General features: G+C 53.3%; 3 protein-coding genes and 1 long non-coding RNA gene across 5 annotated transcripts; 2 read left to right on the top strand and 2 right to left on the bottom strand.

Moving 5' to 3' along the window:
* Window positions 1-30: 30 nt before the first annotated feature.
* LOC308573445 lies at window positions 31-1118 on the top strand. Its single transcript, XR_014002091.1, has 2 exons — window positions 31-107; window positions 471-1118. It is a non-coding gene; the product is annotated as an uncharacterized lncRNA (long non-coding RNA).
* On the bottom strand, window positions 1072-11679 carry TTLL13 (tubulin tyrosine ligase like 13). 2 transcript variants are annotated; one of them, XR_014002090.1, is made up of 17 exons: window positions 11565-11679; window positions 9643-9942; window positions 9315-9355; window positions 8834-8952; window positions 7789-7919; window positions 7416-7572; window positions 7092-7235; window positions 6644-6729; window positions 5946-6171; window positions 4882-5066; window positions 4234-4422; window positions 3938-4109; window positions 3046-3246; window positions 2240-2606; window positions 2035-2113; window positions 1634-1871; window positions 1072-1526 (listed from the first exon to the last, which is right to left on the bottom strand). XR_014002090.1 is itself a non-coding variant. In XM_081170352.1 (16 exons), the coding sequence occupies exons 2-16, from the start codon at window positions 9927-9929 to the stop codon at window positions 1514-1516; spliced, it is 2556 nt and encodes an 851-aa protein (XP_081026478.1). In that variant the 5' UTR covers window positions 9930-9942; window positions 11565-11679; the 3' UTR covers window positions 1072-1513. The 2 variants fall into 2 exon arrangements, 1 of the variants encoding a protein (XP_081026478.1); XM_081170352.1 differs by lacking the exon at window positions 2035-2113.
* A 1320-nt stretch (window positions 11680-12999) lies between these two features.
* Window positions 13000-15000, bottom strand: GDPGP1 (GDP-D-glucose phosphorylase 1; the record flags this gene model as incomplete). Its single annotated transcript, XM_081170336.1, is given in 4 exon segments — window positions 13000-14355; window positions 14728-14777; window positions 14780-14984; window positions 14986-15000. Coding segments are annotated over 4 exon segments (1482 nt in total). The 3' UTR covers window positions 13000-13143.
* Window positions 15001-15093: 93 nt separating this feature from the next.
* Window positions 15094-21133, top strand: CIB1 (calcium and integrin binding 1). Its single transcript, XM_081170335.1, has 7 exons — window positions 15094-15685; window positions 16079-16113; window positions 16726-16828; window positions 17641-17794; window positions 19734-19852; window positions 20000-20088; window positions 20284-21133. Exons 1-7 carry the CDS (start codon window positions 15635-15637, stop codon window positions 20303-20305), a joined length of 573 nt encoding a protein of 190 aa, XP_081026461.1. The 5' UTR covers window positions 15094-15634; the 3' UTR covers window positions 20306-21133.
* The last annotated feature ends 74 nt before the right edge of the window (window positions 21134-21207 follow it).

Below are 21207 nucleotides of genomic sequence, written 5' to 3'. Positions count from 1 at the left end.
GTGGGGGCGGGCCGGGCTCTTCCGGAAGGCGGGCGCAATCCGGAACGGGCGCCACGGAGGCCGAGCTTAGCCCATCTGATTTTCAGTAGGAAAAGCGCGCCTCGGAGGTAATGGCCTGATGCAGAATTCCTGCAGTTCAGTGTTGTCTACACAGACTGGCAGCGGCTCTTCAGGAGAGTCTTTCATTGAATATACCTAGGACTTGCTGCATGCAAACTGGATACTCTACTCCTAAAATAAGGTCCATCCCGTTTTCCCCCTGTAAACCTTGTGGGCCCGGAGGCTTATGCTTTCCATCCCACCCAGGAGGCTAGCCCTGGGTGGGGTAGGGTCTGCCACAGTTTGCCTAGAAGTAAATAGTAGAGCCCCCATCCATGGGCACAGCCAGGATTTATGGGGGGGGGGGGAGAACCGAGCTATCTGCGATACGATTGGTCAGTTAAGTATTTTTATTTATTTACTTGATTTAGGGGGCAGCTGCTTCCCTGCCTACACCCATGGCCCCCTTTGCATCCCTTTCACTGAAATTCAAGTATGATGAAGGGCAAAGAACAATGAATTATTTGTATTCCTCTGCCTCTTTGAAGAGCTTGCTGGATCTACCCACCATCCTGTTCCCACAGTGGCCAAACAGATGCCTTCATGGTAAACCTGTAAGCTGGATCTGAGCTCAAGAGCCCTCTCCCCTCCTGTGGTTTCAGCAGTTGGTATTCAGAAGCATTGCTGCCTCCAACTATGGCTGCAGAGCATAGGCACTGTGGCTAGTAGCCATTGATAGTCCTCTCCTCCATGAATTTGTTTAATCCTCTTTTAAAGCCATCAAATTCAGTGGCCATCAGTGCTTCCTGCGGGAGGGAGTGCCATAGTTTTAACTCTGCACTGTGTGCTGGACATCCTTTTATCTTCCAACATTCAACTTCATTGGGTGTCTGCAAGCTCTAGTGCTATGAGAGAGGGATAAAAACTTTTTTGGGGGTAAGGAAGTCCCTGTTCCTGCTCCCAGCAAAGACTACCGTCTGGGAGAACAAGCTGCTGTGCTTTGAGAGTCAAAGGAGAGAGAGAGACCCCAGATTGTATAACCGTATAAAACTTTAATACAAAGTCGGTTACAAAAGAAACTCCATTCCCAGCCCATAGTGCTCTTCAGGATTGGGACCTGGCCTTTGGCAGGCTGACTGGCATTGGCGGCAGGGGAGTTGGCATGGAGGAAGTGGGGGCACGGCCAAAGATGTCTAATACTGTTATTAGAATTTGTTGCTGCTGCTTTGGAGTGGGGAAAGGGGGAAATGAATTTGGCATGGAGGAGTAGGTTGGCAAGGGGCTCCTGGACAACTGCCTGGCTGGGGTGGATGTGTTGTGCCCAGGGCCATGGCACCAGGCCACTGCTGCTGCTGCCACTGCCTCCACAGGGCAGGGGCTTCACTTCCTCTACTGCCCCTCTTGGCACAGGCCGCAGCAGCAAAGTCCCCCAGCTCTTCTGGCTCCTGGATTGCTGTTCCGCCAAGAGGTCAAGTCAAGTGCCTTTCCTGGGGGAGGAGAAAGACAAGGAGATCATGAGGAAGTTTGGCTGGAGGACCTTCTTAGCAGGGTCCATCCTGCTGCTGCCTGAGCGGACCTAGGATGAGGAGGCTACCTGGGCTGGTTGAGATGCAGAGTGGCCATGTTGCTGGAGCGGTGTGGGCTGGTGCGTCGGATGAGTGGAGCAGACGCAGAATTAATGGCCAGTCCATGCAGGTCAGTGCGGTTTAGCGGAGCTGCCGCAGAGGGGAAGGGAAAGCTGCTGTACATGTGGCTGGTAGCTTTGCCACCGTGTGACAGGCAGTTCAGGGAACCGGAGCTCATGTATAGGGGCCGCTTGCTTGCAGGGCTGCCTGAAAGAGGAGGAGGAGAGAGGCATGGGTGGCCGGGCTCCATGCCTGTAGGGCAAGCAACATGCTGGGGGAGGGAGGAGGAGGTGGTGGTGCTGAAGAAGACCGCCTGTGCTCCCTGCTCCTCAGTGGTCTGGCTGCCCCTTGGAACCACTGCTGGACACACCTGCCAAGATACTTGCTTGCCCTGTCTCCACTGCAGGCTGTGGCCCTCATGTTGCCCCTGTTCCCGAGTCTTGGGGTTCCTGAGCACGCAGACAGGGAAAGGTTACATTTCCTGGTGTCTCAACCCTCCTGCTGCTGCTGGCAGTGGTCGTGGAGCAACTGGGGCAGCACCAGAGGACCACAAGGCTCTCACCCACAATACTCACCAACTTCCAGCTTGTTCTTGGCGCTGCCAAACCGGCGCCCTCCTGCCTTCAGCATCCGGGCCAGAGAACCCGGCTCGCCCACCATGGCCGCACCCAACCAGCTCATGTTCTTGGGGGGCTGGATGTGGAGCTGCGGCTTGAAGTGTGTGGAATAGGACTCATGGGAAGACGAGCCCAAGCCCGACAGGGCACCCAAAATGGTTGGGATGAAGCCTTGGTTTCCCAGTAGTTGGACACGGGCTGTGGGCTGCTGCTGCATGATCTGCTGGCCCAGCTCCTGGACGGAGCCCCCTAGGAGGGAGAGGGGGACGAGGGTCATCAGATTCTGTGGTTCTCGGTTATTAAACATGTCCTGGAGAAAGTGAGGCTGGAAGAAAAAAGCAGCAGGGTGAGGCTTGGAAAGGGGACCCTACAGGAGTCACCTGTGGCTGCTGTCAGGTTTTGAGGTGTCCCCTCCCACACTGACCGCTTCTTTACAAAGACCCACATAGCACATCCAAAGGGAATGGCAGGCATCCACTCCCCATTGGTCATGTTTCCCCAAACCAGCCATTAAACATTTTCGTAGCCTTGGTAAGGCACAACAGTTGGCCCTTTCAGACTAGTCAGAAGGATTTCTGCTTTGCAGGCAGAGAACAAAGCCGGAGAGCAAGGCAGGCTGATTGCAAGGCAGGAGCAGGAACCCAGCTCCCTCCAAAGCCAGGGAACAATGTTTGTTCCAACCCTCCTCCTTTGCTGGAGAGAGATCTCCTCCAAGACTTTCCACCCAGTGTGTGTTTTGGGGTCTGGAAACAGCACCTGCATACCTGGCTTTCTGAGATGTTAATGTGTGGCCTCTGGACCTCCACAGGCTTGGGTTCCGTGTTGCGGAGCAGGCGTGTCAGCTGGTCGACGATGCCCAGCCCTCGGATGAGGTTCTCCCTCCGTAGGAGGGCTTTGACCCTCTCCACTTCCTCTTCCTCCACAATGGCCTGGGGGGTCATGCTGTCATATGGTATGGAGGATATCTAGGGAAAAAGGCAGCCTGGGTCAGACTTGAGAAGAGGAGCTGGGCTCATTTTAGATATTTAGATCCTCAATAGCTCACCAAGCAGCTTACAGAGAACAAAACAACACACCTCCTCCTCCACATAAGAAGCAAAACCAGATCTAATTCGGTAAGGCCAAGATTGAGGACGCTGTGTTCCAGCTTTAGCCCCCAGATCTTGTTTTGCCCTGCAGCTTGTATCCCACAGAGCCCTCTGGCCAGCTCCTCTGCAGCCATGCCAGACAAAGCACAAGGCCCGCCCTTATCGCCAGGTCTGGCGGGACTCAGGCTCTTTCAAGCTCCAGGTTGCCCAAAGGCAAAAAATGACCCTTCTGCAATTGCACTGCATGTAGAAAGCCACTGGCTCCCTCAGAACTGCAAACTCAGTTCCAGCAAAAAGAGGCTGCTTGCATTTATGGCTAAATATATGAGGGCAATAGCTATGGAAAGGAGCAGGGAGGCTGGGGTGGGATTATGGGATCTCTCACTTTTCCCTGGGGCAGGCAGAAGATTTAAACCATGCAAGTTAAAAAAAAGAAACATTCACCAGGCTCCTAAAGTAGAATAGTTCCATCTCTAGGTGCAGCAGCTGGCCTTGAAAGTCCTTCCTCCTCCCTGGTGTTAGAAGAGGGAGGGACTCAAGAGCTGCTCCTCACTCCCCCATGAGGTACCTTTGGGTTCCAGGTCTTGCTGTGGCTGTAGGCTATGCGAGTTAGGGCTGGCTTGCCCTTTCCCTTCTCCCCTGCTGACTCCCCCTGCAAGTTCTCCTTCACATCCCTCTTCTTCTTCGCAGCTGTACTCTCCCTCTGCTCCTGCTTCTGGCGAATCTCCTCCAGCTGTTGCCTGACAGAAGACACAAGACATTGTGTGTGGGTGTGTCATCCTTTTGCATGTCCATGTGTGTGTACATGCAAGGGCTAGGCCTGGCTCAGCCTGCCCTGTGAGGAATGGCTTCCCCTTGCCCTACCTGGCACACTCTTCCCTGGCCTTGGAGGCCACAGTCTCTTGGAAGAGGGATCCACTGTGCTTGAAGAAGGGGTTGTACTTCTCTGTGCCCCGTGATGGGAAGATCTTTCGGTAGCCACCCAGGTGGCTGCTCTCGTACTTCTCGGCCTGGGCCAACCAGGCGGCCTGACTGCTCTCCAACTGCTCCCGCCTGCAGATTGAGAGAGTTCAGGCTGGGGCCCCGGCAGCAGAGAAATCCTAGGTTCTGCCGGGGAGGGAGAGACTAATGGGCACTGCTGTCCTCTGCGTCCCCCTTGGCCTCCCCTCTCACTGGTACTCAAGCCACTTTCCTCCCTCTCTTCCCCCTGCTCCCCCACCTTGTCTGCATGGGGTGTTGCACAGCTTCGGCCAAGGCAACCAATGACCCACATGCCAGGATCCAGGACTCCTGCACTGCCAAATGGCCCATTACAGGACCATAGAAATAAAGGCAAACCCATCTGATTGGCTCCTTGCTCCATTTTCTCCCCTCCCTCGTGGTGGTTGGAGGCCGACGTGCAACCTGACAAGGCTGCAGGAACTGGGTGTTGGGCATCTCTGAAGGCAAAGCCAGGAAAAGCTGCTTCTGGGGGGAGAAGGAGGCAGCATGGCCAGGGCAAGGCTGGGTTACCTGGCTTCTCGGGGCGGCTGGTGGGCTTGGAGGAGGCGCTCCTTCACCCGCCGCTTGTCCTCTTCTAGCACCTTCTTCTTGTCACAAGCACGCAGGTTGATAAGATTGATGGCATCACAGAGCAGGGCATCCTTCACTTCACGGTCCAGGCGGGAGTCAGTGGTGAAGCTGGGGGAGTGGTTGACCTGGAGGGGAAAGAGCAATGGGGAAGGGCCTGGGTTTTACATGCAGCTTCCTTACAAGATGGCCACTCTGGGATCTGGTTTGTCCCATGAGACTTCAGGACCTCCACTCCTTCTAGGACAGAGGCATCTATTCTGATGCTTAGTTTTTTTCAAGAGATAGTTTGCAGTTTTTTGTATACAGTTGCAGCTAGTTAGGTAGGGGGTAGTAAGACACTGGAGCAGTCACGATCACAGTGGGTGCTTCAGGGAGATGGAACATGTTCCCCAAGGGCCTGAAGTGGCTGGACTGGGAATGAACGACAGGCTGGCATACCCTGGAGGGTGTGGGGAGAAGTTTGACATTTGCAGCCAATCAGGATTGACAATTTTAAAACAGATCTGGAAGCATCCTGACTCAGTCTCATGTGCCTGTTTGTGTTACTATTGTCTGAAGATACCCACCCCACCTCACCTCTGACTTCCAAGGTATTTGTAGACACCTTTCCTGCTTCTTTCAAGATACAAAAGAGTAGACATAGGAACAGAGGAAGCTGCCTTATACCGAGTCAGACCCTTGGTCCATCTAACTCAATACTGTCTACACTGACTGGTGGCAGCTCTCCAGAGTTTCAGGCAGGAGTCTCTCTCTCAACCCTACTTGGACTGAACCTGGGACCTGCTTGCATCTACCATCTACCACTGAGTGATGGAGACTAGCTGGATCAGGGAAAAGGGACTATCAAGGAAGAGGCTGAGACTCTTCCCAGACTTCGTTGGGATCAAGAACAAAAGAGTGTTCAAAATCATAGAATTGCAGAGATGAAAGGGTCTTGCTGCAGAGAAGCAGTGCATGCTCCCATTGGGAATTCTGCTTCAGAAGGACAACAGCACTCCACGTACCTCCAAGAGCCAAGGCTTGAGCTTCCTGTCCAGGAGGATGTCGAAGCCCAGGATCTCGAAGCAAGCGCAGCCCGATATGTGGTTGGGGAAGCAGGTGCGGTAATTGTGCTTCAGCACTGGGTGGGCAGCAATGAGGGTCTTGATGATGATGTCCTCAATGTCCCGCCACAGCTCGGCCGTGTCATAGCTGTGCTCCCGCATCCAGCTGTTCAGCGTGGACAGCTTCCTATGGGGATGAAAATGGGCTGCAGGGATGTCAAGGCCAGACTCTGCTCCTGAGGATGGCCAAACCCCAAACCCTGATCCCCACATCCACAAAGAAAGGGGCTCAGCAGGACAACCAGAACAGTCCCCTTTCGGCAGGGCATATTTCCAAACAAGCACTAAGACCCTTCCTGCCTTCAGCCATGTTTTTTAGTTGGAGATGCTACCAGAAATTGAACATGAGATCTTCTCCATATGAAATGTGTCCCCTCTACCCCTCCTCCATAATACTGATGGCCTGAGTGGTCTTAGATAAGTTTCTGGCTAAGAGGAAACCTGAACCTGTGCATTTCCCCCCCACCCTGCACTGTCCTTCTAGCTTGCATTGCTTCCAGCTGCCTCTGCCCATCTAAGCAGTCACTTTAGCAGAAGGCAGCTTCCCCCAAGCAGAAGGCCCAGCTCTGCTCCTGCAGGGGGCTTGGCAAGGAAAATACCTCTTGCTGCCTGTATTGTCATCACGCACAAAGTTCTCGTTATGCTTGTTGATGGCATAGTTGGTCAGGTGCATACATATGTCTTCCTGCAAGAGAGACAGTGGGAGGGTTTACTGTCCGCACCTGGGGGCCCGTTCCCCTCCTGCCTAGGTTCCCTGGACCAACAGCATTCATCAGTCCTGCCTGAGCAGTGTCAGAACCCTCTTGCCCCCATGCCTCAGTGCTGCCTGTCATGGGATGCAAGGACGGCAGTTCATTTTCCTGACAGCATCTCTCAAGCAAGTCTCCATTGAATGGATCTGGGTTGATCTTTCACTTGCAAAGTGCCACAGGGACACTACATCCATCCACCCCCTCTTGGAGAGCTCCCAGAAATCACATCAGGCACCACAACAGCTTATTATTCTACAAAGCAAATGCCAGTTCCTGGGAAACATCCCTTCTTTACCAGGTTGCTGCTGCTGGGCTCGATGTACCTCATGGTGGCAAAGCGGGCGAGCCCCTCCTCATAGACAAAGATCTTCAGTGGGTCGCAGGAGGTGACCAGGACATAGATGCGCATGTCAAACTTGAAGCCATCAATGAGGAAGGGCTGCAGAGAGAGGGGTGGGTCTGTGATTGGTGGTCAGGGGCAGACAGCCAGTAAGCTCAGGAGTCTTGCACCAAAAATCCCCAGACAAGGCCAGCCTTCTCAGCCAGCTATGCTAAGAGGGCAGGAGTTATGCATTTAGGCAAAGGGAGGCCGTTCTCTCTTGGTGTCCAACAGGCCCACCTTGGCAATGTACTGCTGGCAGATCATGTGCTCGCCGTGCTTGATCTCCTTGGGATTGCGTGTGATGAAGATGCCCCGTCCTTGGCAGCCGCTATCTGGCTTGCAGATGTAAGTCCTGTTCTTTCTCATGCGCCCATACGCTTGGAAGTCCCCATAGCTATAAAGGCACAACACAGAAGCTGGCATATGGGAGATTCCACAAAGGCTGCCCTCTCTCAAGCCAGTGGCAGGAATTATTCATCTGAATAAGGGTGTGTGTGTGCACTCCAGAACTGGCATAGGATGACTAAGTGATAGAAGCCCCTCCCCAACAGTGGCCCACTGCTTGCCCTTCCCCCAGCATCACCACTTGGATCAGAGTCCCCTCACTCACTCAGCTGGCAGGCACCAGGTGCGTGGGAAGATGCTGTACTCCTTGGGAAAGAGCTTAAGCATGCGGTTGAGGTTGCGGGCAAGCAGGTCCTTGCGGCAGATCTCTGCCATGCCTGGGAAGTGGTTGATTTTCTGAAAATAGAGCAGGGACAGGGGAAGAGAATCAGCAGCATCTCTGGAAAGGAGTGTTGCTGTTTGTTTAGGGTATTTTTTATGCCACCTTCCAATATCCATTTTAATGGATATTGGAATGTAGGAACTGCCTGGGGAATTTTCTTGTAGGATTCCCTAGAAAGCTTCCATATTAAAACTGAGTACAACCAATCATAAAAACCAACACTTTGAATTGAACACAGAAATACACAGGAACCAGTGCGAGAGATGCAGATGGCAGGATATTTTGCAAGTGATTGGTTTGTTTGTTTGTTTGTTTGTTTGTTTGTTTGTTTGTTTGTTTATTAAATCTATATGCCACCTTCCATCTGAAAATCTCAGGGCAGTTCACAACATAAATGTCAACAATCTAGCTGCTGTATTCTGCACCAAGCAAAGGTTCCAAGTAAAGGGAGCCCGTCTAACAATGCTTTGCCATTGGTAGTCTAATTTGTGGCTAAGCAGTGTCTGTCTAGGAGGGGTTGTAGCCAGACCTTGCCCACCACCCTCTCCTTGTGATAATTTGGATCAGAGCAAGGCAGTGGAGTGCACACAGGCATGCCCTCCTGGTAGTGACAAAGCCATGGAAGAGCCAGGGCTTAATCGGACAGATGCATGGGCAGCTGCCCCCCCCCCAATGAATAAAAATCAATAGCCAACTGAAGTTCTGCTCTCACTAATGAACATCCTGGCTATGCCCATGGACAAATGTGTTGATTGACACCAGGGGCTTCCCCCAGCAGAGGGGCACAAGCCACTCAAGTCCCAAAACTGCCTGAATCAGCATAAGAGATCAGAAGTGCTGTGACATGTCAGAGACTAACTACCTCCCTTCCTGACTCCAACCTGCTTGCCAGCCACAGCTCCCTCCCCTCTGGCTCTGCTCCAGCTACCTGAAACCTCTTCATTTCCATGACACGCTCCAAGGAGACTGAGCAGTCAGTCCAGCAAACGGTCCACTCCTCGTCCTCCCCCACTTCTTTCAAACCACAGCGTCGAGCAGCACGCCTAACTGCAGCAAAAGAAAGAGGGCCACATGGATCCAAGAGGCACTGGAACCCCTCTGGATCTTGCTGGTGGCAGCAGGAGTGCAGCAACCACCTGAGCAGCAGGAGTCACCCCTTTGGCGGGGGGTGGGGGGAAGCAACCCTCCAAAACAAAAGTGACCCTGGGAACTTTTATCCTAATGCAGGTACCTCACAGGTCCCCATGCCCAACCAACTCAGAAGCTGCCTGGAGTCACCCTGACTGCTGTTGGTTCCTTCCCTTGTGAATGGCATAAAGCCAGTCCAAGAGACCAAGCAATAACCAGGGCCCATGTGATGATGCTCTCAGGGTACAGGAGAAAGCCACCAAGAAGCAACCCTAACTTACCACTCTCATATTTGCAGCTGGCGAGGTTGATGGACAGCAGCCTGGAATTGAGATGGAACAGTGGCTCAGTGGCTGGGGAGAGCAAACTTTGAGCTGACAAGCAGCGGCTGCTGGGAGGGGAAATGCTTATGGAAACATGGGGCCAACCCACCAGGCCTTGACCCCCGTGGCCTTGGGGCACAGAACACAATGACTTGGGGGGCCAAAGTAAAGAACTGGGATTCCAACAGCAGCGGTGTCTGCACTCCTAAGTGCAAATGGAAACTGCATAGCTTGCCCCGAAGAGATTCACAAGGGGGTCCAAGGGGAAAACCCGGAAGTGACCCACCTGTGTTTCTTCTTCTTCCTCCTCCTTGCCTCTTCCAGCTCACATTCGTCTGCCAGTTGCTCCTCCAAATCGATCAGGGAGACCCCTGGCTGGTCACTCTTCTGCCCTGGTGGCTTAGTGCCTTTGTGCCCTTGGCCCTGGGTTCGCTGCTTTTCCTTGTTTTCTGCATCCAGCCTCTTAAGGCATTCATTGGCAGACTCATCTGACAGGCCCCCTTCGTCATCCTCATCTTCGTCTTCATCAGTTTCGTTCTCAGACTCACTGCTTTCGTCTGTATTGATCTTCATTCTCTCAGGCACTCTTGCAAAAGAGCACAGGGAAGAAGGATTGTCAGCAGATCCTGCCACTCTGGCATTTCTTACTAGTTACTGATAATCCAAAGCAAACTTGTCTTCTTTATAATGCTCCTTTGTATTGTGGTATTTTAATGCTTTTGTTTTACTGGAATGTTAATTATTTGTAAGCTGCCCAGGGATGTTCCTGAATGCGGGGTATAGGTAAATTTTAAAATGGTAGCACCATCTTTGTGGGTTTCTTCCAAGCCTCTTCAGCCACCTAGGACATCCTCCATTCCTCTAAAACTTCCAGCCAAAATGCCTCATAATGAATCAGAATGGCAGGTCCACTTTCATATTAATACCTGCTCTGACTAGCAGTAACTCTCCAGATTCTAAAACTGAAGCATTTCTAAATCCACATTTTACTTGCAGTTGATTCAGTTTACCAGCAGAGCACATATCCCACAAGTTACTGGAGAGGCTTGGATGCAGTTTAGCAGCCAAAGACAGAGGAGTTGCCCTGCTTGAAGAGTGGGACATTCAGAGACACTGAACAAGAAAGGGACAGGGAGAGGGCAGCTTGGAGAGGTTGGACAGCCAGACTACAGCAAAGTGTGGCAGGGAGTGGCACAAACTTGTGCTGGCCTTAGCAATATTAAGCATAGATTGAGCACTACTGTACTAGTATAATATTCATTGTTTATTTACTATATTTCTAGGCTGTCCGGATCACAGGGTTGTTTACATTATTCATCTTAAACAAAAGTAAATGATAGTAACTAAACCAAAAGAATACAACCAAAGAATTAAAATATTATTTCTGTAGCCAACTCTGCACTTCCAGTTTCAGCACAACTTGCTCTCCTTGCAAAGGCATGGGGGGGGGGGAGAGAAGGAAGGCATTAAGACAGCCTTCCCCAACTGGCCACCCTCCAAAATGTATTGGATGACAACTCCCATCAGCCCCAACCAGTATGGTCAATGGTCAGGGATTATGGAAGTCATAAAACAGTCTGTAGGGCACCAGATAGAGGAAGACAGCCTCCAGGAGAGGAGCCCATACACAAGTGACCTGCATGCCTGCAAAAGGGGAAGGGCGGTGTGCCACAGAGAGAAGCTCTGGAGAAGCAGATATTGGGGAGAGGAGGGGCAGGGGACCTTCTGTAGCCCTCTAGATGTTACTGGACAAATACCAGCAGACGGCAGGTAAGCCAAGAGTGGGTGGGAGCTGTTCCCAGCTACACCTGCAGGGTACCAGCGACCCCATCTTTGGCAGCCTTAGCCAGCCTGGCGCCGCCCTCCAGGTGTTTGGGCCTGCGAGGACCTCTAGTGGTACTGGCTGCGGTTCTGGGCTCCGAGGCGGCAGGCTGGCCGGGGTTGCTTTGGGGTCTGACCGGTTCACATCCACACACTGCCTCGGCGTGTAGGACAGCACTAAAGCGGCCTCAGGTTCACCCTGCGAGGAGGAAGGTCCTCGACGGCCCCCTTCCGCAGGGACGAGAGAAGTCACCGGGGGCGGGAGAGGGGTCGGCGGGGCACCTTCGAGGCTTCCCGGGCCGGGGAGACCCCAGGGCTGCCCTGCCACCGGCAGGCCTGTGGGCTCTTTTGCCCCACCGCCACTCATTCCTCCTGGCGGCTCCTTACCGGCCCCGCGGCTTCCCCCGAGGCGGCGGCGCCTGGGCCTCGGGCTGCCTCGGGCCCTGACGCTGTCACCATGCCGACAGCGGGCCCCGCCCCCTCGGGCGGACGCAGACGAAGGGGCGGGGCCGAAGCGCCACAACCATAAAGGGCGGTTCGAAGGACTGAGCGCCGCTTCCTTCCCACTGCGCTTCTGCATTTCGTCATCGCCTGGCGACCTGCTCTTTGTGACGTAAGGCAGGATCTCGCTCGCCGTTGGCCCGCGTTGTGATTCGATTTACATGGACAATCAAGCCGCGCTTCTCGGATTTGCTCATTCCTATTGGACGTCTCTTCCCTGACATGGCGGTGGGGAGAGAGAGAGAGAGAGAGAGTGTGTGTGGAAGCGGATATCCGGTCTCGGAGATCCCGGTTTAGAGTCCTTGCTGCCTGTGACAGCATTAGAAAGCCAATGAGCAGCATTTCTCCTGTCTTCTTTCCTTGTGTTTATCTGGGCATTACTTGACCTTGTTTTAAAAAAGCGTCATTAAATAGATGTAAAATAAAAAGGTGGCCCTGAAGGAAGCCGAAATCACCTCTGTCATGCCAAGTGTGCAAGTTTTAGAGTTATCCAAAACTCTTCTTCACGGAAAGGACCATTAATGGCTACTAGCCACGATGGCTTTCCCCTGCCTTCATAGTCGGAGGAAGCAATGCTTCTGACTACCAGTTTCTGAAAGCAACAAGAAGGGATAGTGCTATTCTTGTGCTTAATCCTACTTGCCAGCTTCTCACAGACAGATGTTCAGCTAGGATGTTAGACTAGATGGGCCATTGGCCTGATCCAGTAGGTTCTTCTTATGTTCTTAATTGGAGGTGTACTGAGCAAATAAATACCACCAACAGCTGCAGAACCTGTTATTCAGGGGTGGCTCAGGCAATACTAGGGCATTTTTCTATAGACAAGATCTCTACAACCAGTGCCCAAGGCTCATGCTTATCCCACCCTGGCTTTCAGTAGCATGGCATTGTATACAACCCTACTTTTTTGCAACAGTTTATTTATGAAGATGTCAAATTAAGGATGTGCCAAATTAGATCCTTGGTCCATCTGGCTTAGTATTGTCTACACTGACGGGGGCTCTAACTGGGAATGCTTAGGGATCACACATATTCAGTTTAGCACTCAAACAGTGCAGAACGGGATTCCTAGTTCAAGTGCGGGCAGCATCTCCCAGTGGGGCCGGGAAAGATTCCTATCTGATACCTTAGAGAGCTCACACCTGACATTGTAGACCAGGGGTAACAAGCGTGGTGCCCACCTAGATGTGGACTATGATTCCCTTAATTGGCTATGTTGGCAACTCCTGGGGTGGACAATACTGGTCTGATTCTGTGTAAGCGCTTTAAGGAAAGCAAATATTGTGTTACAGCTTGTGAGTCAAATGAACAAAGGTGGGAATTCAGTTGAATTTATGCTTTATTGACCAGCAATTTTGCATGTCCTCCTACCATGGCATTTGTGGGTAAACGAGGTCTCTCTCCCCTCCTTACTGAACAGGCACACATTAGCAGAATTTCCAGAAGCACAACCATCCCTGTGACATCACTCTTTGAGGAGGGCCACCAGCTCACACTGGAGCTGGGAAAACAGAGAGTCTGGGAGGAGACATTTCTGAAGGGTGTGAATGGCCAGTGCTTCTGTGAGACTCTCAAAATCCTGGGCAGTTTTGATGGGCAGGTGCCCTGCTAGCTCGCAGAGAGCCACATTGAAGGCAGACTCTTCTTTGGTACCAAAACAGGATTTCCTGGCCCAGACTATGATCCGGATTCCAGGTCGGGCTCCTGAGTGGACGGGCCCCTCTGGTTTAGCACCCCTGGTTATGAACAGGTTGTGAGTGATCTCCTTCTTTACCAGATAGTTGGTGACCTGGCAAACACGCTGTGCCAGCTCCTCTAACCGCTGCCCTTCATTATAGAAGACGAAGCAGGGAACTGGGACCTCCTGCAGCAGATAGAAGTTTGCTTCGGGCAGGAGAGGCTCACAGGGGGCTGATTCAACCAGCAGCTCCCAGTTCAAGTAAAAGCCATGCAGGTGCAAGTGGTTGACCGAGGCAAAGGCCCCAAGGCTGTTGAAACCCACACGGAAGCCAGGGTGGCCACTGAGGAGGACAGCATCCAGGCCAAAGCAGACGACCTGTGGGGTAAGGATCTGTGGCAATGAGAGTGTGGGATCAGGGATAAGAAGGATGTGCCCAAACTCCAAAGGGCTGACATTGATCACTACAAGGACAAAGGCAGAGCCAGGCGGGATCTGAGCGCCCGCCAAGCAGGGCCTGGAGGAAGTCTGGCCTCTGGACATGCCAAAGAGAATCTCCTCAGGCCGGATCTTGCTGAAGTTGAACTGCTGGGGGTCAAATCTCTGCTGGATGCTTTGGATCTCCTGGGGTCTCCTTCTCTCTGACCCCCTTTGGATGTTCAGCTGGGCCACAAATCCTACCATCCCTGGCAGGATCCGAGTCTGCAGCTCCTCCAAGTAGTAGCGGAAGAGTCCCCGGTTCTGTCTGTCCTTCCAGCCTGACTGAAGAACTCTGTCAAAGCGGGACATGGTGTGGCCAGGGGGTCCACGATTCCCTCTGTTTTCCTGCCACTCTACTCCACTTAGCACAAAGTCCCTCTCGTCATAGGCAAAAACCTCTGCAGGGGAGAGATCGGAGCCCTTCTGAGATTGGGGTCTCGGAGGTTCATGGCTGGTGGGGCCAAGCTCCATGGTTAGGGTGGAGGCAACCAGAGGCTCCTCTGCTACTCTGAAATAGAACTAAGAAAGACAGAAGAGCCAACATTATAGAGAGCCACAATGAAGCCCCAGAGAGCTGTTCTTGGTTGCTTTCAGTGCCTGCAGTTTGGCTGGGTAACTCAGCTTTGGACTGGGAGGACAAACATATGTGGAGGAGGAGTCTGAGGCTGGCACCACCAGCTCTTCCATCTTCCTTTGCAAACGCCAACCTGGTACCCTCCTGATGTTTGGGGGCTGATGGGAGTTGTAGTCAAAAACAAATGGAGGCACCAGGATGGCAAAGCCAGACTTACTGGGCATAGCTGTCAACGTTTCCTTTTTTTTAAAGGGAAATTCCCTTATTCCAAATATGATTCCTCGCAAGAAAAGGGAAAAGTTGACAGTTATGCTTACTGGGTCAGTGTGAAGAATGAAACTCCCCATCCCATTACTGCTCTGTGGCCTGCTGGACTGTACGTTTCCTGAAAGCAAAAGAAATGGGGGGAGCTCCTCATGCTGTGAGTCCGGGCAGCGCCAGTGGGTGTCCTCCACTCCTCGACCATGGCGTCCCCCTCGGGCTCCTTAACGCACAAGGGGCTCGCCAGCCCCAGCCTCGGTTGGGGAAAAAGCCCGGTGTGCTCCGGGTCGCGTCCAGAGGGCCGCCGCCTGGGGGATCCGCAGCAGCATCGCCAGGAGGGGACGCCGCCCAGGGCTCAGACTGCAGCCTCCCCGCTGCCCCACAAGCAACACAGCCCGGCCCGCTTCTAGCCTCCTACCTCTCCTGGGCCCCGTAGACGAAGTCCGGCCGGTTCCCTCCCTCTTCTTCCTCACCTGCCGCCGCTGTGCTGCTCACGTCGGACTGCCGGTGGGCCACGTGGCCGCGTCCCGGGCGGCGCTTCCTTAGTCGCGGTCGTCGGGCGGGACTGGCAGCAGCGTCGACTGATCTGGGGAAGGAAGCCCATCACCGGCTTGGCCACAGCGCGGGATGCCATCGCTGCTGATTCTCCCTCGACGGCTCCGACCGCCGGAGCTTATCTGGTGCGGGGAACGGTGGGAGAGGGGGCCTCCATTCATCCTGTCCTAACTGCCGGCCGGCGAGCGTAGGAGGGGATGCCTCGGAGTCTCCCAGCAGCGACGAATCCCGGGACACCCCACCCCCCGCAACGGGCCATGCCGGGCTCCGCCTGCCTCCTTTCGGAATGGGCGGGGCTACGGAGTGGTTGCCTGGCAACAGTGACGTCCCGTCGAGGGGAGTGGGGAGGAGGAGGAGGAGGAGACAAGGAAGTTCCCGGAGTTTGCTTCAAGTTGTACCGTCGTCGCCATGGGGGCCTCCGGCAGCCGCCTACCCCGAGACCTCCTGGGGGAATACCAGGTACCCACTCCCGCCTCGTCCCTTCGCTGTGCAGCTCGCTGGGCTGCCTTCGTCCGAGGAGGGGAGGGGACCTATGGACGTCTTCGCTGGGGTCTCTAAACCTTTCTCGCTTGGCGGGGTGGGGGTGGAGCTGAGGAGCAGAAGTTGTGTGTGGGCGTCAGCTCCCCCCCCCCCCAGGGCTTCCCTCCAGATGTGGCGGGACTCCAGCTCATCCCTGTTGCCCATAGATGGTGCAGGCTTCTGGGAGGAGGAGGAGTCCAGCCACGTCTGGAGGGCAGCCCCAGGGCGCGGGGCAGACTGGTGAGGGGGGCATGATGGGACCTCTCCACCCCTCCCTCTTCTCCAGCAGACTAACCTTCTCTCCCTCCTTTCCGCCCTGTCCCGCTTTCCTAGGAGCTGACCTTCTTGACCAAGCAAGAGATCCTGCTGTGAGTATATTCCCCCCCCTCCTTCGTGAGGCTTTCTACGGTGCCTCGGAGTGAGCAGTGGGGAGACAGGCATCCCAACGACCCTGCCATTGCTGAGCAAGCTTGCCTGACTCCCAAGAGCATTGCAGAGGGTTGGAGTAGATTTCCCTTGGTGTCCCTTTCCGCCCTGCAGTTCTATGATTTTAAGGTAGCCAAGCCATTTCTACTGGCACAGGGAGGGGCTGGAGATACCAGCAGGGGTTGAACTGGGTGTCCCATCACTGAGCTGCCGTGGCCCTCCCTCTCCCCTGGGAATGCCAAGGTCCAGTCCCCTCACCCTGGCCTCAGCCCTGGGTTGACAGGCGGACTTTGCTCAAGGGTTCAGAGGCACCTGCAGCTTCACCTGGAGGGATGTAGTGATGACAGTGGGAATTCCCCAAGCTGAGTGTGGGTAGATAAGTGGGATGGGCACTGCCAGGCATAGTGCAGCACAGGGAAAACACCCCCCCACCACCACCAAAGAGAGGAGGAGCTGGTGCTGCAGGGCTGATGGAAAGCTGGCGCCAGCTGGGCAGGGCATCCGTCCAGGGAGGAAGGAACTTGGCTGGCATTGCCCGCTATCTTCTCTTCCAGGGCCCACAAGCGATTCAGTGAACTGCTGCCCAAGGAGGACCGGGATCAGGCTTTCACCACAAGGATCCCCAAGAGCAAGATCTTGATGCTGCCTGAACTGCGGGTATGCTGGAAGGGGAGGGGAACACTGTTTGCCTCTCAGGAGAGGCCCTGGGCAAGGTCTGTACAGGATACATGTTTATTGTTCTGTGACCCGTACAGAAGACTGCAGCTGGGTGCATTCAAGAGCTGTGGCTGGGCTGCACATCCCATCTATTTGCTAGTGAGCCCAATTCATTGTTTTGTTTTTGATATGTAGAGCCCTAAAGGGCCCAGAGCCCACCTCTGAAGGCAGTCTTCTCCCTCCCTGTATTGTCCAGCCTGTGATTTGAGATCTGCCAGGATGGCCATCTTGGGGGTACCATCACCAAACAAGGTCCTGGGTGCTGGGACTCAGGATAGGGCTTTCTCGGTGGTGGCACCCTGGTTGTGGAACAATCACATCCTCCAGTAAGCTGGTGCCTTCCTCTAGGTCTTTTGAGTTTAGACCTGTATAAGAGGGAGCACGAGGGGAGTGATCTTTGTACTATACTGTAAGCTGCAGATTTTTGTCCCAATTTTTGATTGGATTTATGTAGTTTTTACTGTTGGAACCTGTCCTGAAATCATTTATAATGAAAGTGGAGGTGTAAGTATTGCAAATAAATCTAATCTCTGATAATTGGTTGTGTAGGCTGGAGATGATCACTGGGGGCAGGGGGCATCCAGCGTCACTTGGAGGGTCCAACACATTTCTCCATCCCTCCCATGGGTCGATCTGTAGGGCCAGTTTGCTGGTATGGGTTTAGCCTTCTGTTCCTTTCCACCTGCACTGGCTTTGCATAACACACTGGAGGAAGCTTCTTACAGTCCCCCCTCCCCTCTTTGTGCTTCCAGGCAAACCCCTTCCGGCACCGCATTTGCCACGTCTTCTCTACTACGGATGACAGGGAAGGCGGCCTGTCCTTTGAGGACTTTCTGGACATGCTGAGCGTCTTCAGTGACTCTGCAACGCCAGAGATCAAATCGCATTACGCCTTCCGCATCTTTGGTGAGTTCCAGCCTGGTTGGGGCTTAGTCTGCGACACAGAAAGCGGAAGCACTTTGTTGGGAGACTTTCTATGAGCCAAGAGTGCAGCTGCACTGTCTTTGAAAGAGCTGAAATGCAAGAGCCGTGCGGGGATAGGCACACAGTGTGCAAAAGGAGCTTATGGGATTCATAGCCTCAAGACAGGATGGTGCTGGCTTCCCAGCAGCTTAGTCAAAGGATCAGAAAAATTCGAGGATTGATGGCTAGCAACAGGCATGGGTGAAGGACCCTCTCTACATCTGGAGGTGGCATATTTCATTGCTTACCCCATATTAGGAAGGGGTCAGTTGGGAAGTGGCTTTTATCTCCCTTGCCTGGGCACTGCTGGACTTGATGAGCAATGGGAAACCCTTCTGATCCGTCTACTGCAATTATTAAGTTTGCAGATGACACCACCATAATGGGTTTAATAACAGGTGGAGACAAATCAGTGTATAGAGGGGAGGTCCAAAAAATATCTACATGGTGCCTAGAGAACAACTTGCACCTTAATATCAGCAAGACAAAGGAGATGGTGTTGGACTTTCGGAGGAAGAGAGGAGAACTAGCCCCGCTGTACATCGGGGAGGACTGTGTGGAGAGAGTCTCTTCCTTTAAATTCCTAGGAGTTTATCTCAGTGAAGACCTTCCTTGGAAAATAAATACAACCCAGGTGGTTAAGAAAGCGCAACGGAGACTCCATCTCCTCAGAGTCTTGCGGAAGAACAATGTCAATCAACATCTGATGATCTCCTTCTACCGGTCAACAATAGAAAGTGTCCTTTCATACTGCATCACGGTGTGGTATGCTGGTTTGACATCATCTGATAGGAAGTACCTACAGAGGGTGGTGAATACAGCACAAGATATTATGGGCTGTCCTGTGAATCCACTGGATGAAACAGCGGAATAACATTGCCTCAGGAGAGTGAGGATAATTCTCAGGGATGATTCACAGCCTGGCCAGCACTTTCTTGATCTCCTGCCCTCAGGCAGAAGATATAGAAGCATGATTAGTCGCACCAACAGGGTAAAGAACAGCTTCTATACGTGGGCTGTTAGGCTGCTGAATGAAAAGATAACAACAGGGCAACTGACTTTCGGGTTTGGTAGGTGTGCATCAGTAAACGAGGGGAACTAAGACTAAGAGAGCGGAGTGCTTGTGTAATCTCACTGTATACAAGTTGTACAAGTAACAATGAAGTATTTCAATTTCAATTCAATTTTCAAATTCAATTTGAAGTAGCCTGGGGGGGCCCTTTGAGTCCCCAAGGAGCACTACTAAGGCTATCATGGTATATTATGTTTCCACGGTCAGGCAGAGTAATGCTTCTGAATGCCAGTATCTGGAAGGCACAAGAGGGGAGAGGAGAGGGCTCTTGTGCCTGGGTCCTGCTTGTGAGCTTCCGTTTGGGGCACCGGGTTGGCCACTGTGAGAACAGGATGCTGGACAAGATGGGCCATTGGCCTGATGCAGCAGGTTGTTCGTAGGCTCCTGCCTGGGGATGCCTAGGTGGTCGTTTCCACGGAGGCAGGAAGGTGGTCTCTGCCTCTTTGACCCCACACCAGGGATATATGAGAATCCATATTCTTTCAGACTTGGTTGGAATCCCAGCATGGACAGTGGGTGAGGGATTACCCAGAAGCATATTGAGGGCCACAGGTTCCCCTGGACTGCCCTACATGGCAGGGCTGCTCCCCCCCCCCCCGCAGTCCCTTACAGTATCCATTTGTCCCTTCTCAAAAACAGAGCAGTGGAGAAATCCAGAATATCCTTCAGAGCTTTGCTGAATGTGGCCTGCTTCTTTCTTAGAAGCGGAGCAGGCCTCCCCCCTCAAAATAAAAGGACCCTTGGGAGCAGGCAAGTTTGGTAAGCTCAGCAAGTGCCAACTAATGGTCCATTCTCCTCCCGCACCCCCAGATTTTGATGATGATGGAACCCTTGACAAGAAGGATTTGGAGAACCTGGTGAATTGTCTGACGGGGGAAGGCGAGGACAGCAGGCTGAGTGCCATGGAGATGGACCAGCTCATCCAGAACGTGAGTACCAGCCAAGGTGGGGCTAGTGCTGCTGGGGAGCTGGGTTCGAGTTCTCACCTCTCTCCCTCGGTGGGGTGAAGAGGAAGGTCAGCCCAATCTGGGAACTGCTGCTGCTCTTGTCCCACGAGGCTCCTTTGTTTCCATCAGATCTTGGAGGAGTCCGATATCGACAAAGACGGGACCATCAACCTCTCCGAGTTCCAGCACATAATTTCCCGCTCCCCAGACTTCACCAGGTACCTTCTGCCCTTCCCTTGCTTCACTTGGGGTTGGGCTTGCTTCCAGGCTGACCAGCTACCTCACAGCCAGGGGTGTGTGCATGTGTGAATGCTTCAGGAGCCTGCTCTGGGAGTATTCTGCCTATGAGCTCCTGCAGTCCCAAGTTTGCAAAATCAAACTCATTATTCCTCCTCTCCCCTTTTCTCTCCCAGTTCCTTCAAAATTGTGCTCTGATTCCTCCCTACTTCTCCCTCCTGCTGGAAGATGCCTCTATCTCTCTACAGAGGGAACAAACCACCTCTTTCTAGCCACCCGAGGACAGCTGTGCCAAGGGGAAGATCCTGCCTTGCAACCCCACCCAAGCTCTAGGTCCAGACAGCAACCAGGCTCTTGACAGGGTGGGGTGTCTTTGAGCCTCATCCCCCACACAACTGTTCTTGAGGAGACGGGTGTGGAGCAAGGCATGCTGGGAGCCATGGTCTGTACTCTTGACTTCTTGCTTCACTGCAGCCTGGGACAGAAAAGACCCCGACTGAGTGCTGAGCATGGGACTCTTCTCACCTGCAGCAGGGAAGTCCAAGGTTTCTATCCTGGGCGACGACGACCCTTATTCCCTGGCGCTGCTGTACCTACACTGACATTCCCACCGACTCCGTGCCTTTGCTGCAGCAGGGACTGCCTCCAACTCTGCCTGTCTCTTTGTGGGCCCTGGACTGGCTTGCGCACCCTGGGAAACGGACAGCAGCTCCTAACGATTGCCCACTCCTTTGCAAACTCTTTCCAGCTTCTCACCTTCCCCACTTGGAGATCAGCTGTTGGGAGACTTGTCATATAGCCCACTTGTGCTGGCCCACTTGTGATATAGGCAGGTTGGGGTGGGGTGTTGGATCTGAATTTTGTGGCCAGTTATTTGAGCTGGCGGAGGGGGCTGGGGTTGGGGGGCGCACTTGCAATCCCGAGGCTGGTGGCTGTTTCCGAAAGCCTTAAATCTCCACCCTCTTTTTACAAAACCTGTTGTGATCTTGTTTCTACACTGCTACTAATAAAACTCAGGACCTGGCACCTATAAGTCCCCTGGCCTGCTTTTGTTTACCCCCTCAGAGGAGAGAGGACTAAGCCCAGGTTGGCAGAGTGTA

The sequence above is a fragment of the Podarcis bocagei genome (assembly GCF_964188305.1).
Source record: "Podarcis bocagei genome assembly, chromosome: 14".
Lineage (NCBI taxonomy): Eukaryota > Metazoa > Chordata > Lepidosauria > Squamata > Lacertidae > Podarcis > Podarcis bocagei.
The sequence above is the reverse complement of the archived record's forward strand: the minus strand, read 5'-3'. Positions and strand labels throughout refer to the sequence as shown.

Bases quoted from the DNA above. Each gene is read 5' to 3' on its own strand.
- TTLL13 (XM_081170352.1), bottom strand. From the start codon at position 9,929: ATGAAGATCAATACAGACGAAAGCAGTGAGTCTGAGAACGAAACTGAT. The intron at 8,953-9,314 runs GTAAGTTAGGGT...CTTTTGCTGCAG, and splicing joins CAGCTGCAAATATGAGAGTG to TTAGGCGTGCTGCTCGACGC. The intron at 7,236-7,415 runs GTGGGCCTGTTG...CTCTCTCTGCAG, and splicing joins GCCAGCAGTACATTGCCAAG to CCCTTCCTCATTGATGGCTT.
- CIB1 (XM_081170335.1), top strand. From the start codon at position 15,635: ATGGGGGCCTCCGGCAGCCGCCTACCCCGAGACCTCCTGGGGGAATAC. The intron at 15,686-16,078 runs GTACCCACTCCC...CCGCTTTCCTAG, and splicing joins ACCTCCTGGGGGAATACCAG to GAGCTGACCTTCTTGACCAA. The intron at 16,829-17,640 runs GTATGCTGGAAG...TTGTGCTTCCAG, and splicing joins TGATGCTGCCTGAACTGCGG to GCAAACCCCTTCCGGCACCG.